The sequence below is a fragment of the Cucumis melo genome, chromosome 4, assembly GCF_025177605.1.
Source record: "Cucumis melo cultivar AY chromosome 4, USDA_Cmelo_AY_1.0, whole genome shotgun sequence".
Taxonomy (NCBI): domain Eukaryota; kingdom Viridiplantae; phylum Streptophyta; class Magnoliopsida; order Cucurbitales; family Cucurbitaceae; genus Cucumis; species Cucumis melo.
Genome location: NC_066860.1, coordinates 29,936,515 through 29,953,583, shown reverse-complemented (window position 1 = coordinate 29,953,583; position 17,069 = coordinate 29,936,515). Strand labels below are relative to the sequence as shown.

Sequence of the window (17,069 nt, the reverse complement as noted above, 5' to 3'; positions counted from 1 at the left end):
ATCAACGGGTCTTAAGGAACAAGATGTAGTCTCGGGGATAAAACGGTATTTGACCCAGTCGAGATTACGAACAACCTGTGAAGGATCGACTTATTTATCATGGTTATATCAGGTGGACAGAAATATATCTATAGTGAGGGGAGTGCAACTAAGAGTCATAAGAGTCTTTAGTGGAATGACTCTTTAGTTAACGAATGTTGATTAACTTTGGTCTAAAAGAGTTTAGTTAGTTAATCTTTGATCTATAGGTCCATTAGGTTTCCCTACTAGCTCATATGATTTTCAACTAAGAACAAGTATGTGGAAGTAATTTGAATGGTTCGAATTAAGAAAAGAGAGAGAAACCGACAAATATATTAGATATAAGTCGGTAGATATAAACTTTAAGTTTTGTGTTTAAATATAATTTAAATAAATATGAATATAGATTCATATTTAAAAGCTTGAAAAGTTTAGAAATGGTCAAATTTGTAAAAGTCAACATGTTATCTTTTAACTTTGAAGTTTATATTCAAATATGATTTGAATTTTAGAAAAATGAATATGGATTCATAGTCGGGAAATTAGAATTAGTCAAAACAGGAAAATTAGTAAAAAGTCAAAACGTTGACTTTTGACTAAAAAAGTCAAAGTTTGACCTTAACTTAAGTTGGTCAAATGACCAAAATGCCCATTTGACTAATTACTTTATTAATTAACTGTTAATGAGAAATGTGGCAGATTATTATGAATTTGAAGCCACTAATTTCATTAAAGAGTTAATGAATTGATTAGGTGTTGATAAGATATGAAATAATTTACATGCAATTTGAATGTAAATTTCATATAAAACTTCTCATTATCAAATGAGAAGATAATGAGGTTTTCTCTAAAAAAACACCTAAACGATTCACTCCCGATCTCTCTCTAAAATTCTTTTTGCATAAGCGAGTCCCACAACTCCGTTCTTGGTCTTGTGAGCATAGTAGGTGGTTGTCCTTGTTCGTGACATTCAGGCAAAGAAGCGTTGGATTAAAGAAGAAGTTCAGAACTACAAAGGTGAGAACATTGTTTACCTTTTGGCTTTTCGTTTAAGTCCATCGCATAGTAGAGACATGTTAACTTCTAAATCGTTTAGATGCATATAGAGTAAATCTTGATCTTTTAAATTTTGCTGCCGCATGTCTCTAGTGTTTTGCTGTTTTTTCCATCACTTGCTTTATATTAACATGATGGATAACTTTACCTTTTTTTTCCTCTCTTTTATAGAAACCAACCTAACAACCAACCCACTACACAAATTACAAGACTACAACTCTAGCCAAATGCTGTGCAAAACCATCAAGGATAAAGACGAGTCTAAAGGATTATAGACTCTCGAATTTCTAGTATTTAATGTGCTATATATTGTGGGCCAATTCATTTTGACTACTATGAAGATGAAAGAAAAAAATAATTCTTCGTTCATCACCTCGTTTCTTGGCCTTAATAGCAAGGAAAGAAAGTTGAGAGTATCGATAGTAACATTATTTAAGAGATTGATTACCTCAAAACAATGATTTTTTTTTTTTAATATTCCTGACTGTCAAGACCAATTTACGTTCACCAACACACTAACCCTACAATATTTGAGTATTAAGAAAAGTCAGGAAATTAATTATTTAGCACGTGTGACTGCCATTTATTGAACACATGACTCAAAACAATAAAATTCAACCAAAATATTTGAGATTAATAGGAAAAAAAAACTCTTATAGAGCACATCGTCATTCCTCTTCTTGCAAAGGAAATAAACTTAAAACATGAATTACAAACTTGACCTAAATGGTGTGGAAGCACTCAACGAAAACCTTCCGAATTGGAAGAAGATCACCAAGCAACATCAATGTTCAACTTCCAACAAATAACACGAAGAAGATGCCAATCAAGCATTGAAGATATATTGTCAACGAGTATCATTTACTTTCATTTGTCATTTGGACTCTACCTCATCGTGTCCAAACTCAACAATATATTTACCAATTGAAACACTAAACAGCCTCGGAATCAACTAGGCCTTTGAGAAAACACCACTCGCATTTATTCTACAAAATCTCAAAACAAAAAAGAGGAAAGAAGATCAAATCAAATGAAATTGAAATTAGGACACATCGGTGATAAGCCAAAAGAAGACTAGTCACTACATTATGCTTGTAAACTTGTAAAGATAATACTCCAGTTTGTTTGTTTGGGCAGAAGGGACGGCGGCGGCGGCAGAGGATAGGAGAGCGGACAGGACGGCGAATTCGGTTTGTCGGTCGGTTTATCGGGTCGTTTCGACCACCTTTCAGAAATAAAACCAGGTATTCCCAATTCGAAGCGTCGTTTCTCATCGCCGGTTCCGCCATATTCAAATTCTCTCGAATTCCGACTAGCAGTCGATCAATTACAGGAAAGCTTTCGAAATTGAAAGTTCCGGCGATGCCGACTTCTACTACAGCAATTGCAGGTTCAGGAGATTCGTCCAATACCATAATTGGTTCTAGTGCCGAAGATAAATCCCTCAAGGAATCAGCTGCTGCTCAAAATGAAGTGCAAGAACTTGAAAAGTTTAGCAAACAAATTTATCCTTGCCAACCGGGAGAAGCTCAGTGTTCTGTGGCAATATCTGCTGATCAAGAGACCAATCGAAGTTTTGGGAACGATCAGAACATTGTTCCCCATGACGGTGTGTTTAACAACATTGCTGTCTCAACTTCTAGCAACTTCAGGTCGAATGTTGACGATGGCAGAGACATTGAGATTGCTGTTCAGGATGCCGTGTTGAGGGAACAGGTGTGCACGAATATATTTCAGTTTTTCAAATTCCTTCAAAAAAATTCAGCTTAGTGTTGGATACTTTAATGTGATGACGCCCTCATGTTCTGTTTCATTTTTATGGAAGTTTTAGTTAACCGTCTTTTTAGTTTATGTTTGCATTGGTGCAGTCCTTTCATCGTATCCGTTCTGATGGGGACTAATTTTTATGGTTTTTTTAGAGTTCAGAGAATAGATTTGGATATTTTCAAGTTTCTCAATCTATACACCCCTATTATGATGATAAACGATATGGAAGGAATGGTGAGGAATTTCTTTTGGAAGGTGGAGTCTTTCAGAAGGGTAGTCAATTGGTTAAATAGAGCTGAACTTCTCTGCCTCTTCAATATGGGGGTCTTGGTGTGCGCTGTCTGCAGCAAAGGAACAAGGCCATTCTCCTTAAATGGCTTTGGTGCTTCATCTACGAAGAAACTGCCTCGCAGAGAGTTGTGATTGCCTACGGAGAAATTCCCCTGTGCAGAGTTGCGATTGCAAGCATATTGGTCGTTGGTGTGGGCTGTCTTGTCTCAATGAGTGACACAGTTAGATTGGGGGATGAGATTGATAGTGCCTATTTGTCCTTATGGAATTGTATTTTCATTATGATTGATACACGGTCGTAGAGGCTTTAAAGGAAGTAACTGAAACTATTTCAACGTGCAACCCATTCCTTGTTGACTAAGATGATCTGTGTCGAGCTTGACTTGTATGGTGGAACAAAGGCTGGGTCGTTGTTAAGAATCTCTATTTGCATTTGTAGAGGCAGAATCCTTTTCTTTTGCACGCATGGCTAAAGGTTAGTTTAGGTATGAAATTCTTATCAATGTTTGGAAGAGTCCTTCGCATGATGGAAACATTAATGCTTTGGAACAGATTGGGGGAGCTTGCAGGGACAATTGCTATGAGAACATTAAGAAATTTAAACCGTATTGAAACCTCCATTGAGGTTGAAAACAATTACTGTGGCTTTATCCTCACTGAAAAGTAGCATAATGACATAATACGGAAGTTCTTCTATGGTTAGGGTAGGGGAATTATGTGTATGGTGGGGGGGGGGGGGGGGAGAAGGGACCCTAAATGCTCATCTTATAGATGAAAAATATTACCTGCGACCTATTTTTTTTATAAAATTGACATGTTGCTGTTTGTGTCATGTTTTATTTGTGTCCGTTGTCCACGTCTATGCTTTATAATTGGTAGATTTTGTTGGAGGGAAACAAGAGTATCCGATCCGAAGAGGAAGTTGCACCTATTTGGGGATATTGGTTCCTCTTTCAGCATCCTGATGGTGCCTCAATTCTTCCATACATGTCAACTGGAGAGAATTATATATTTATTTTATTTCTTCTTGAAATTTCTTTAGCCCTCCATTTGTAATTCTATTCATAAGCAAGACATCGTTTCTTATCTATCTAACTAAATTATTTTAGTTTTTCAAACACTTTAATTAGTTTTTTTCCCCTAACAGGAACTCGCTACCCAAAATATTATTCGTAGCCAAAGGTGATGGTTCTTCATTTGTTTTTGAGTTTATTACAGTTCAAATTGATAATGAAAACTAAATATGTTTCCTTCCCCAGGGAATCTGTGGGTGCAGATGGACTTCCGGCTGAGCAATCAGATATCTTTTCAGAACGTTATGACCCGAGTACTATTAAAGTATGTGACTTTCTACCTTTATACAACTTTCATTCATAAATTTTCTTTAGAATGTAGAATAGCCACATGCTTACACCCATCAATAGATTTAGTTGTATGTCATCACTGCCACCATGGTCCCTTTTTATTTACTTTCTTGAGAAACAAATGTATCAAGTGTATGAATGTACAAAAAGGGGAACTAGGTTTTGTATTACAATTTGAGAACAATATTGCACTTTGATTTTTATTTTAACAAGCCCATTTATATGAGAACTTGAAGGAAAAAATTGATTGGTTAAGGCAGTTAGTTTAACAACTAAAAGAAAACCAATCCTTAAGTAACTAACCTAACAGAAAGAAAAGGTAATACACATAGTATGTGTAACGTCTGAGTTTAGGATGGATACACGTACAGGAATGACCCAATATCGCATTTGAATGAGAGTATGGTTAATAATTGACATAAAAGTACGGTTATGAAAGACTTAAAAGAATTGAAAGATATTACCTATACTAACAAGGTGCACCATCCTTTTTGGTGGCTCAATCATAGGAACTCCAAAGTTAAGCATGCTTAGCTTGGAGTGGCTTGGAGCAATTCTATGTTGGATGACTTCCTAGGAATTTTTCTGGGAAGCATGTGAATGAGGGCAAAATATGTTGTAAAGACCCGTGTAACCGTGTTGGTTTGGTGTAATAGTCTTCACAATTGGAAGGAGTTTAAAATGAGCAAAGATGATGTTGCTAGGTCGTAGGGGATGCAAGAAAATGTTGGAGCCATCAGGTGGCGAATCTGGATTCCGAAGCTTAGGTTTGAGGCGTTACAGATGGTATTAGAGTGGAACCTCTCTTAGTAAAATGTGGCTTGAGGACCTTATAGAAGAACTATTCTAGTGTAGTATCTAACTAACTAGCCTTCTTCAATTGCCTTCTTTTTTCTAATGTAACTTTCCTTCAAGAGTTTTGTCTTTGAGTGAAGCTCATCTTGGATCATGTGGGGAGTTAAAAAAAAAGATCAGGTGGGCAATAGGATACTCTGTCGTAAGATTGGTTGTATACTTCTTAAGCATCTATCTTATTGACAAACTTCTTAAGCATTAGTGCACATTAAAAAATATTCTTTGTTTCGAAGTGCAACAAACATGCCCTAACGGATTAACAACCTAAAACATAAGTACTATTCCCTCCAGCCAATGACTGTAAAGTTTAGCCAGCTATTAATGGCTAGTTTACAAAGAAGTCCCACATCAAGTTCATGCATGTTCTCAATCCTGCCATTAGAAAAATGACCATCAATTACTGCAATTGCTTTCCTATTCCTAGACTATCAGATTTGTTAGAATAACTATTCAGATCCACAATCTTTTTTATGATAAATCTTTTGCCTCAGCCTGCTGGAGGTGTGATTTGTTCAACTTTTGGCTGGTCCCTTGCATTGTCTGGAGATCCTTTCATCTTGATTGCCCTTATACTTGTTGAATACCCATTCAAGGAGGGAAAACAAGATCATTAATCTCAACTTTTCTAGAGCCTTTTTATAATCTCTGTGTAGGAATAAACATAATTCTCAAGCCTTCAAGGACAATGACTGATGCTTCAGCAACATTTTTGATTCTCCATCCTTTTTCAGCTCCCACATAGTGTAAGTTAGCACCCACCTTTTCCGATACAATCTCTTCTCTTGTAGGTCAAAAACTATTTCTTACTTTTCTTTAGAATAGGACCCCTTCCCTTTTTTTATAATGTGATCTCATAAATACAATGTTGCTTATCCAAAGATAAAAAAGGGAGTTACTATAATTAGCATTATAAAAGGGGAGGTAACTCGGGGAAAGATTAACCAAAAATGCACAGCTAAAAATGTGATGAGAAGGGATTATTTACATCCTCCCTAATACCTTACATCAGAATCGTTCCTAATTACCCATTGTGAGAACCATAGATATCTTCTTTGGGCTCTCTTATTTTTGTTTATATTGCATGCCACTGTTACAGACAAAGGCTTATTATTTGTTATCATGTTTTGTAGCTTTAATTTTTTTTCCTTTATGTCTGTTATCTCAGGAGCATCTTTTGAAGATTACTTCTGAACATCGTGCAGAAATGGCTATGAAAAGGGGAAAGTTGAATCTTCCAGAAGAAGGTTGGTACTTTGTGATGTGGCTTCTATTCCTATTGAAGTTTTTCCCTTCACTTGCTCTTCTTGTGGTGCAATAGTATATGCTTAAGTACGCTAAGGTAAAGATATCAATTGTTGGATGAAAAGGGTTTATAGTGCGTAATTGTTAGAGATATGTACGGAAGTTCTTAGGCCTATGCAAGGAAGAAATTTCCTTTTAGAGTATTTGAGTCAACTTATAAGTATAAACTATTCTCACGGGACAGATTGTTGGATGCTACATCATACAGTTTTTGAGGAACACTAGGATTTTTTTCTCTAATTGTAGATAGGTGGCCACTTTGGGACTTGAACCCTTGCCTCAAAGTCCCCAAGTTCCTTCACGAGGCCCTTTACCTCTTTGTAACTTTCATCATCAGACCAAGTCGGGTCAATCTGAGTGAGAAAGGTAAGGCCCAAGATTGGTTGAACCTCCAATAGCCTATTTGAGGGCCTTGCTTATGCTGACTGATTCCATCAAAATTTGTATTGGGTTTGGTTGACCCATTGGACAATTAACTTTTAAAAATTACTGTTTCAGAATTTCTTAAACCAAATTGTACTGTAACCAGCGGTTAGGTTTCATTGTACTTAACTAGGGTTCCTCCCTTTAGTGGTACCTCCTTATTTTTTCTAATGCTCTTGTATTCTTTCATCATTTTTCAATGAAAATTTGGTTCTTTATACGAGAAAAAACAAATTGTATTAAAACTTTTGATTTATATTTTGTTATAGAAGATGCCGACAATTCTGTGCATGAGAACAAGTGAAGAAAGGATGATTCTTATCCTCCTTATTTTGCCTAGTGCACCTCAAGAAAAAAGGCAACAAAAAGGCCATGTTTGAGTGGAGCCAGGTGCAATGAATAGATAAATAAATAAATAAATAAATAAAATATTTAGGTTGCATGGCTTTGTTGGGCCTAGATGGTGGGTTATAACGTTATATGCATATTTGTTAAATAAAATAAGAAAAGAAACAGAATAACCTATTATTTTAATCAGGTGCCTTGGACTAAGCTAAACAGCCAAAGGTGCAGCAGGGCTAGTGCTCAACTGAAAAATCACTTGCCCCACTTTCTTTTTCAATCATGGGAGAGAATTAGAATTTTTTGGTAGGTCAACTTCTTGTAGATCTTTTGTAGTAGGGAAAAGTGAGCACAACTCAATTGACATAAAAATGTGGTATCAACCTGAATGTCGAAGTAGGTTTGAATCCCCCACCTTCTCGTTGAGCTTTCAACCTTCTGTAACAATTGGCTCAAGTGTAACATGGAATGTTTTTAGGACAGATGGGTACAGTTGGAAAATGATAACAATGTTGTGTGCTTGAATTCTTCCTCTTAGGTTTCAACATCTCTCTTTCAAAAAAATTCCATTATACTGTTTAATGCAAATTGGGATTTCACTTGTTTTTCTTTTGCTCTTTTCTGTTTGTGGCTCGCAGCTCTTATTCTTGTTTTGTGCAACTTCCTTGTAATTATAATTATACTTTAACTGGTATAAACGCCAAGTGGGTACCTTTTTTTTAACTCCCTTGACCTTTTAATGTAATTTCAATACTATTAAACAAATTGTCCTATATCTAGAACAAAATATTTTATGGCCTTTTGCAATGAATTTTTTTGTAGTTCAGAGACCACTTTGAAATAATTAATAAAATCAGCAGATACGTGCCTATTCTTCTTCGACTAATACATTGTTATTCTATATCGGAGATACCAACAAACTCAAACATATAATCTTCCTTTTCCCTTTCAAGGAGAATGACATCTTGTTGTCATGTCAGGGAACTTGGAAATTGGAAATGGATACGGAGTACCTGGTGGATGTGCTTCCTATGGTGCTTCAAAGCCTGGAATTGTTGCCAATGGTTTAGAACTTAAAACCTTTTTCCTTTTGCTTGATTTTGATGTTGATTTCCAGTTGGTTCATTTCATTTTTGTCCTGCTTTCAGGAAATAATGTGACTGGCCAGAAAATCCAGGGACAAGTCAAGGAAGCCGAACAAAGTTCTGCTGCCAAAGCATTGCCAGAGTACCTCAAGCAGAAGCTAAGAGCTAGGGGTATTCTTAAAGAAGATGCAGAACACAGTAATCCTGTAAGGGCTGATGTGCGAAACTTCCTAAAACATGTCTTGGCAGGACTCCTTAGTTTTATTATTTAGCCGCAGACCTATTTGATCCAGTTATACCAATATGTACTCTTTCTACCTGATGGGGAAATACTTCAATCATTTTTTTTCCTCTTTTCTTATCTTTAAAAAGCAGATTTACAAAGAAAAGCTTGTCCAACTAATTTTGTTCAGATTTATAAATATTCTTTTGTATCATGTTTGGGATTTCTAGAATTTGTGTACTTCCGATAGCAATCATAGTTCCATGGTTCTGCTGATATTCTTTATTCAATTGCTTCTCTCTTAATCATTTATGACTACAATAACCGAACCTTAAATTACAGACAAATTCTGACGCTGTTTCAAACACAAAGTTGCATGGAGAAAAGCTGCCTCATGGATGGGTGTGTACTGTTTGCAATTCCTTTACCAATTGTTTGCAGTGTTCTCTTTCTCTATCAAACTTGTTAGAATTGCCTGTTGCGACTTGCAAAGGTTACTTTGTTTGATAGCTGAGCTGATTAGGTGGCCTTAATTTACATTATTTTTTAAATATTTCCAATAAGTAGGAATTTACTATTTATTCTGTAGGGTAATGTTCATTAAACCCCTATGACGTACTTCATAAAAAAGTATACTAAATCTACTTAGTTATAATATATCATACATTTATATATTACTAGTGTGGTGTTTACTAAAACAGTTAAGTTTGTGAAGTGAATGAGTTTTGACAGAGTAATTACTGAAGCTCATTTTCCTAAGTACGAGTGAGTATACCTAGTGTCCACTTCATGGGAACTTTATTATGCAGTTGAAGGGGCCCTTACTGTGTTAGGGACTTTGGGGAATTTATTTTTGTAATTCTTTAAGTCATATAAGGTTGTTGGCAACCTCTGGAATTTGGGTAGCAGAAACATTATCAACTCTGGATGTGAATATTGTACTTTCTTTTCAAACATAATTTCTATTTGATTCTTGGGTTTCCGAAACTAATATTTTTGGCTCTTAAGATTTGAATTTAGTTGTTATTTGATCCTTGAGGTTGTAAAAGTGACATGTCTAGTTTTTTATATCTAAATTTGATTTCTAGTTAGTAACGGAAGTTTGAAATTGGTTTTTAATACCCAAGTATAAAAAATAAAAAAATAATTCCAGCAATGTCTAGTTAGCATATTGTAACTGAACTGATGTCATTCTGTTATATCGACTAGCAGACAATTTTATTTAGGGACCATTTAGGAATCCATTTCAAACCTTCCGGACCAATTAAATCAAATTTAAACATAGGAATCAAATATGTTGCTTTTGAAATCTCAAGGACCAATTACAAACTAAATTCAAATATCAAGGATCAAAAGTATTAGCTTTAGAAACCCATTGACCAAACAGAAACTTAGTATCCATGTACCAAAAGTATGTTTTCTCCCTCCAAAAGAAAAGAACGTTTCTAAGAAGTTTCAATAAAATATGAAGATGTGTTGGGATGTTTTTTGTTTTTGGAAGTTTGTCCTTAGGCCTCCGTTTTATAGACTTTGTATGCTTCTACTGCATAGGTGGAGGCTAAAGACCCTCACAGTGGCGTTTCATATTATTATAATGAAAGTAGTGGGAAGAGTCAATGGGAAAGGCCCTCCGAACTTTCTTCTGATACGCAACTTTCATCAGCTGTATCCCTTCCAGAAGATTGGATGGAGGCAATTGATCAAACATCAGGTCGGTAAGAGATTTAATTTATTTATGATGCTGATATACCTCCTTCCATGCGTAATTTGGAGGAGAAAAGATAAGAAATCTGGTGGAATTACAGCACCATAATTCTTGTTGTTTCAGCTTTACCATACTTTTTCTCAAAGCATTTATACATTTCCGGTTTACCTTGTCCTGCATCCCTACCTTTTTGACGAGTCATTGATGTGGAGACTGTAGAGTCTAGAGGTTGAAGGCTAGAGTAATTGGCTTGAATTGCGTGGAAACCTGCGTATTTGGCATCTCATGAACCTTCTTTACAAATGCAAGCCTTGAAAATGGAATTATCTGTTGAGGGATGCTTATGTCGTGCCTTTATTATTATGTTCTAGTTGTAATTGGTGGTTTTCCTAACTTCAATGGAGAAGTGTTCAGAAAAAAGTTGCTGAATAATATAATTTGCAGTTTTGTTCCCATTGACAAATTTTCATGACTGCAGGCCTTAAATACTATTACAATATGAGAACCCATATAACCCAGTGGGAGCGGCCTGTTGCATCTCATCAAACAACTTTGACACACTCGAATGATAAAGTTCCTGGGCCTTGGAACGACCAAACTTTGGAGCAAAGTAAATGCATCACATGTGGAAGTGGAATGACCCTCGTACAGGGTTCAAGATACTGCAACGCTTGTACAAGGTAAATGAGATAGTCTATATATCTATGCTAAAAAAATGAAGGTCTTTTCATTAAGAAACTGGAAAGTACAAGAGAGGATGCATACGAGTGAACACACTTGATCAAAAGAGATATTGCAATACATTTACAGAAATTTGAGAGTCCCCCACTCTCCCCTCCCGCTAGACTACTCTAATCTAGTTGGAGGAGTTACATTTTTGTTAGGCAAATCGGTTGCCATTTTTATCATGCTGTAAGGCGGTTAGTATTCAGCAAAACCTGAAGCTGGGGTTTTCTTCTAAAGTCATATAACCCGCCTCTGTAAGGATGCCTTGGTGAGCATTAGTAAGCATAAAGTTTTGTAGATTCTTTTGCCTTCAAAGGAGGCTGCGGTAACATATCTAATTCCTAGAAAGATGTGGGCTCTTCTTCCTTGATCGGATTTCCTTCAATTTTCATAGTTGCTGTCCAAACAACTTAATTTCTGATTTGTGGGAATATTTGAACCATTCTTGGAAAAATTACATTGTGGAGACATTTGAAGGATAATGAGATTATGCACTTTTAGTGACCTAATGTTACTATTGGAAGAGGTTCATTTAGCCTGTGGGATGATAAAAGAAGTACTGTTGCTTGGCCATATGGAGTCCACAATCGAATCCCTAATTAATAAGCTGTTTGGAAATCCCAATGTCCTCTTCCTTGTTTGAAGCTTGTCGTAAATCCAAATTTCAAAGAAAATCAGCTTCTTTTGTGATTTTTTTAATGGTCAGACTTCAGAGAAAGCTTGCTTTCATTGTATGATCCCCCCTGGCTTGCCCCTTTGTGGTTGCTGGACTTTGAAGACCAGAACCACTTTTTATTGTGGGTTTGTTGTTAAAAGGTGGGGGTAAAAACCTCTATTTTATTTTCAATTTTATCATTAAATATTTTCCATCTCTCTACTACATGCTATACTACTCGTCGACCTCTTTTAAATTTTGACTAAGAGCCCACAGATACTTCTTACTCATCCATCAAGAGCATCCTCCTCCTCTCACCTCACATTTCCTCTAATACTTGTTTATTAGACACAATTTGCTGCTCAACAAAATGGGCACCCACTAACTGTTTTCTTACTGCAATTTTATCTGGATAAATTCTCACACTTCGTTCTTCATTGCATTGGTTTTGTGTCTAAATTGACTAGTGGGGTTTCTACAAGTTCAACCAATGGGATGTGGCAGGACCAATCGTCTGAGCAAAATAAATGCATGGGATGTGGTGGCTGGGGACTAGGCCTTGTGCAAGCTTGGGGTTACTGTAATCATTGCACACGGTATGTTGATCACTTATATTATTCAGCACTATCACGTGGCATATCATTGTATTTGGTATAATTGTTTGTAACTATGTATGAACTGATGTGTGGATGATGGTAGGTAGGGTTAGAAGTTCATTAGCTAGACTGCTAGAGTGATGCAATTATTTTAATTTAAAATCTTAGATGTTTCTATGACATGTCTACAGTTTTTCAGCCATGACTCTTGATAAATTCATATGAATATTTTGGTTTTCCTCATGGATGATGTATTCGCTTTTGTTTTACCCTTTTTTATTATTATTATTATTATTATTTTATTCACGACTTTCAGAATTCTCAGTCTCCCCCAGTGTCAGTACTTGCCAACCAACAACATTAGCAATCAGCAGAAGACAGAGAACATCAAGCATAGTGCCGATCCCTCCATTAAAAAATCTGCGACAGATAGGTAATGAAATAGTCCTCTGACTTTAGACTTAGTTAAGTCGAGAAATAGGGGAGGATTAAATTATTAAGCTAATGAATATCGGTTGCCAGGTCCAAATGGAAACCTCCAATGGGAAAAGGTGGAAAGCGAGAAAGTAGGAAGCGTTCCTACAGTGAGGATGATGAATTGGATCCAATGGATCCTAGCTCTTATTCAGATGCTCCTCGTGGTGGCTGGTATGTCTTCAAAAATTAGCTTTCTGGGTTGAATACTAGTTGATTATTTTGGCCTCGTTTGACTAAGGTTTTAGTTTTTGGTTTTTGTGCTTGTTTTCTTCCATTTGTTTATAATAGTTTTCATCTTTCGTAAGGAAATATTTAAATTTGTATTCAAATTCCAAAAACAAAAACAAGTTTTTTAATAACTATATAATTTAATTTTCAAGACTTGGCTTGAATTTTGAAATCATCCTTAAATAATAGATAACAAAACAAAGAAATTCACAAGATAGTATCTGCTTTTATAAACTTAATTTTAACTAAAAGTCAAAGGGTTATCAAATGGGTCTCTGAAAATCTGTCCAAGAAGTAGAGTGATATTAATTGTTTGTTTTGATTACTTTTCAGGGTTGTGGGTCTAAAAGGTGTGCAGCCTCGGGCAGCAGATACTACTGCTACAGTAAGTAGTAACTAATCATTTTAGACTTTTAGCTGTTTGCTGTTGCAACCGTTTCACCTTATGATGGGCAATTATCATTTCATGTATAGACATGTTATGTAGTTTCACACATACAATTTAAGACATTTCCTTCACAACGGGCCTTGGTTTTAGTCTGTTTGATGTAATGTGCTGACTCTAGCGTCTGCAGTGAACTCTAGACACGGGCTAAAGCGGGGGTTGTTCTCTTGTTCTTCGATCCAATCCTCATTGTGTTGGATCTCATTTTAAAATATATTTTTTTTCCCTATTAAATCGAAATACTTCTAATTGGATAATAAATACTTCCTCTCGTGGATGGTGAATGGCAGGGTCCTCTCTTTCAACAGCGGCCATATCCATCACCTGGAGCTGTTCTGAGGAAGAATGCTGAAATTGCTTCACAGACCAAGAAAGGAAGCTCTCACTATGCACCCATTTCCAAGAGGGGAGATGGAAGTGATGGCCTTGGTGATGCTGACTGATCTCTTCTACTTTATTCTGCTACGACGATACAGCAACCCCTATTTCTGTAGTGTAGAAATGCACTTTTACTTGAGATGCGACATAGGTCGTGACATATATCTTCGACCGTATAGCCTTACATGAAGTTATGGATCAAATGCACGTCTCACTTTCTGAAGGGGAGGATCGTGGCTGTACGATGGCACCTTCTTGTCTATATACTAGTTACTATACTTCCTTTATATGGAAAACTTGACTCGTGGACAAAACGGTCAATGAGGTAGATTTTTAACCTTCACATATGTACCGGAAGCGGAAGATGTGAATTACTAGTCAGGAGTAGAAAATTTGGATTTATTGTATTTTCTTTCTTCTTTTACTTCTCTCATCTAAGCATTTAGTTCAAACATTACGATAATTTAACTTACCGTCACTTATACGACCTTAAGTTGGGCTGTACAATTGTGTCCTTTTAAGTTCTAAAGAGTTGTTTATGTTAAGTATGTTAGTTTGCTTGTCTGAACTTAGAAGCTTGTTAATTCTATAATCATGTAAACTCTAAGCTTATCAATTCTAAATTTTATAATTTAGATGAATTTAAGTTCATAATACGAAAAGAGTTGTTTGTGTTACACTGCCTTGTTGGGTTGCTTTTGGATGGTTCCTTGGGAGTTTAGCCAAAAGTGAGATGGCATTAGTTGTTGGGATTGTTGATGGAGAATCAATATTTCAAATAGAAATAAAGACTACAGTATTTCTCTACTAGATGAAAATGGCATGTGATTACATGGGTCTGATCTGTTTGTTTACTTGCCATATTAGCTTTATTATTGAGACCATCTGTCTTACTAGATTGATCATCTATGTGTATGTAATGTGTTCAAGGTTTTGGTTAGCTTTCTTTTCAAATCCTCAAGTCAAATCTCTTCAATTTTTTGCTGATTGCACATAGCACCGTAACACCTATGAAGAGACTTAAACTAGAGATTTCTATGGGGCGGGAAGGAAGGCTTCGACATTTCCGACCCCATCATATTTCAATCTTCATCCTATGTATTGTTTTTCAATAATTTCGAGGGGATGGAGATTCTTGCGAGGAAAACTTAATCATCTTTTTTTTTATTATTATTATTTCTTTGTTTCTTTTACTTTCAATCAAATAAATAGTTAACTTCTTTTACTTCTTTAAATTGAGCATTTTCAATATAATTTCTAATCAAATAGTGCTTTATAAACTTTTCTTAACAAAAACAATTAAAAAGTTAAATTTCGGTTGAAATTTAAATTATTACTGCTTTATAGTTTTTAAAAATTAAATATCACAACATCCGTTTGGATTGATTTAAGGAAAAAAATGTTTTTCAAGAAACTCATTTTTGTTTAAACTCATTTTATGAAAATTGTTTAAATTACATTTTAAAAATAGCTATGAGTAGTTTCCAAATACTCTAATTTTTTTAAAAAAATAAATATAAATTATTGTTTTAAAAGTATGTCTTAAACTTAAATATTACACCACCTATAGTTATCCTAGAACATATCTATGGCAAAAACCTACAATTATCCAAAAGAAAAATTCAATTATCCAAATATCCTAGAACATATGGGTGTATGGTCGCACACACCCTAGTACATGTTCCTCGACGCTGAGGGCATCTCCGAAGGACGGGCGATTTGGTGACATTTCTGATTGGCTGTCTTGTGTTTCTAATAAGTTGTTTAATAATTGGTGATAAATTCTGAAAAACTTTAGTATATTTACCATTTCTTAATGTTAATACTTTAAATTTAATTGATATATTTGCAACTATTTTGTATCCATAAATTTTAAAAATGTTAAATAATTTTTTTTATTAAAAGATCATTAGTATACTTTTTGAAATCTTTTTTTAAACTTTAAAGATATTAGTAATTCAAGTGTACTTTTAAAAAATTTATGGAGTTTGTACGAATATTTTCTATACTTTAGCCACTAATAATTGGAATAGCACGAAAAGAAAAAAAAAACTAAAGCTTGGTTATTCTTTTTAAATCAAGCAAGTAAAATGTCCATTGTTTTGTTATTAGTTTTTCACTAATGTTTTAAAAAGGCACACAAAATGAGCATATTTCAAATAGGATCAACTATGAATTATCGATCTCATGATAAAATTTGGTCTTTTATGCCCAATTGGCAATTGGTAACCATTTAATTTTTTACTTGTTTTTTTAAAAATTAAACTTGTTTTTTTTCTTGTTCTTATAATGCTTAGAATTTTTCTTTCTTCTTAAATACAATAGTCGAGTTCTTATCCAAATTACAAAAACAAAAATAACTCAGTGAAATGTACTCTTTTTAGTTTTCAAATTATTTCTTGATTTTGAATCTTTTTTTTTAAATAATGTATTTTTAAAAAGATATGTCAAAATTAGGTAGGAAGAGAACTATCAAGGTAGATTGGACAAAGTTGTGTACGGGGTACACAACTTTGCTTTCAATGACCTAGCACGTGGATCCTACATTTTTTTTCATTATTACATATATATATATATATATATTAAATATTCAAAATTTCAAATTCCAATTTCCAAAATAATTTTTTTTATTAAATATTTTTCCAAATTTTAAATTCCAATCTCCAAATTTTTTTTAAAAAATATATTAAGAAAATATGTTAAACAAATATTTGCAATCTACCGATATTAACAAAATTATTTGATGTCATAGCTCTTTTCATTTTGATTATAAAAGAAAATTAGATATTCTTGTCGTACAATAGAATTAGATATTTTGTTTCTAAGAAAAATTAAATATTCTAAATTTTATACAATAGAATTATTTTTTCATTGAAGTGGTGGACGAGATCACGACTTCCAAGTAATAGAATATAGATAAAATAATTATATTTTAAGTAAAGTTGTTTACCCCACACACGACTTCGTCCAAACCATCTTATTTTTGTCAATAGTTTTCTTCCTATCTTATTTTTTATATATCTTTTAAAAAAATACATTATTTAAAGAAAAGATTCATTGATTTTTTAAAACTACTAATAAAATATAGATAAAAAAAATAAGAGAGTTGGGTGAAAATAATATTTATAAC

General features: G+C 34.5%; 1 protein-coding gene across 5 annotated transcripts; it reads left to right on the top strand.

The window, feature by feature from the left end:
* The first annotated feature begins 1,837 nt into the window (after positions 1-1,837).
* LOC103486911 (uncharacterized) lies at positions 1,838-14,507 on the top strand. Of its 5 annotated transcripts, none has more exons than XM_051083952.1 (15): positions 1,838-2,321; positions 2,411-2,793; positions 4,283-4,317; positions 4,395-4,473; positions 6,520-6,598; positions 8,402-8,485; positions 8,570-8,712; positions 9,072-9,131; positions 10,281-10,440; positions 10,913-11,114; positions 12,283-12,411; positions 12,728-12,844; positions 12,934-13,059; positions 13,450-13,501; positions 13,852-14,507. In XM_051083952.1, the coding sequence occupies exons 2-15, from the start codon at positions 2,440-2,442 to the stop codon at positions 14,002-14,004; spliced, it is 1,773 nt and encodes a 590-aa protein (XP_050939909.1). In that variant the 5' UTR covers positions 1,838-2,321; positions 2,411-2,439; the 3' UTR covers positions 14,005-14,507. The 5 variants fall into 5 exon arrangements, with proteins under 5 accessions (XP_050939909.1, XP_050939911.1, XP_050939910.1 ...); XM_051083951.1 differs by having other exon boundaries at positions 1,923-2,321; positions 2,397-2,793; XM_051083954.1 differs by having other exon boundaries at positions 1,884-2,793; positions 12,747-12,844; positions 13,852-13,949.
* Positions 14,508-17,069: the final 2,562 nt, after the last annotated feature.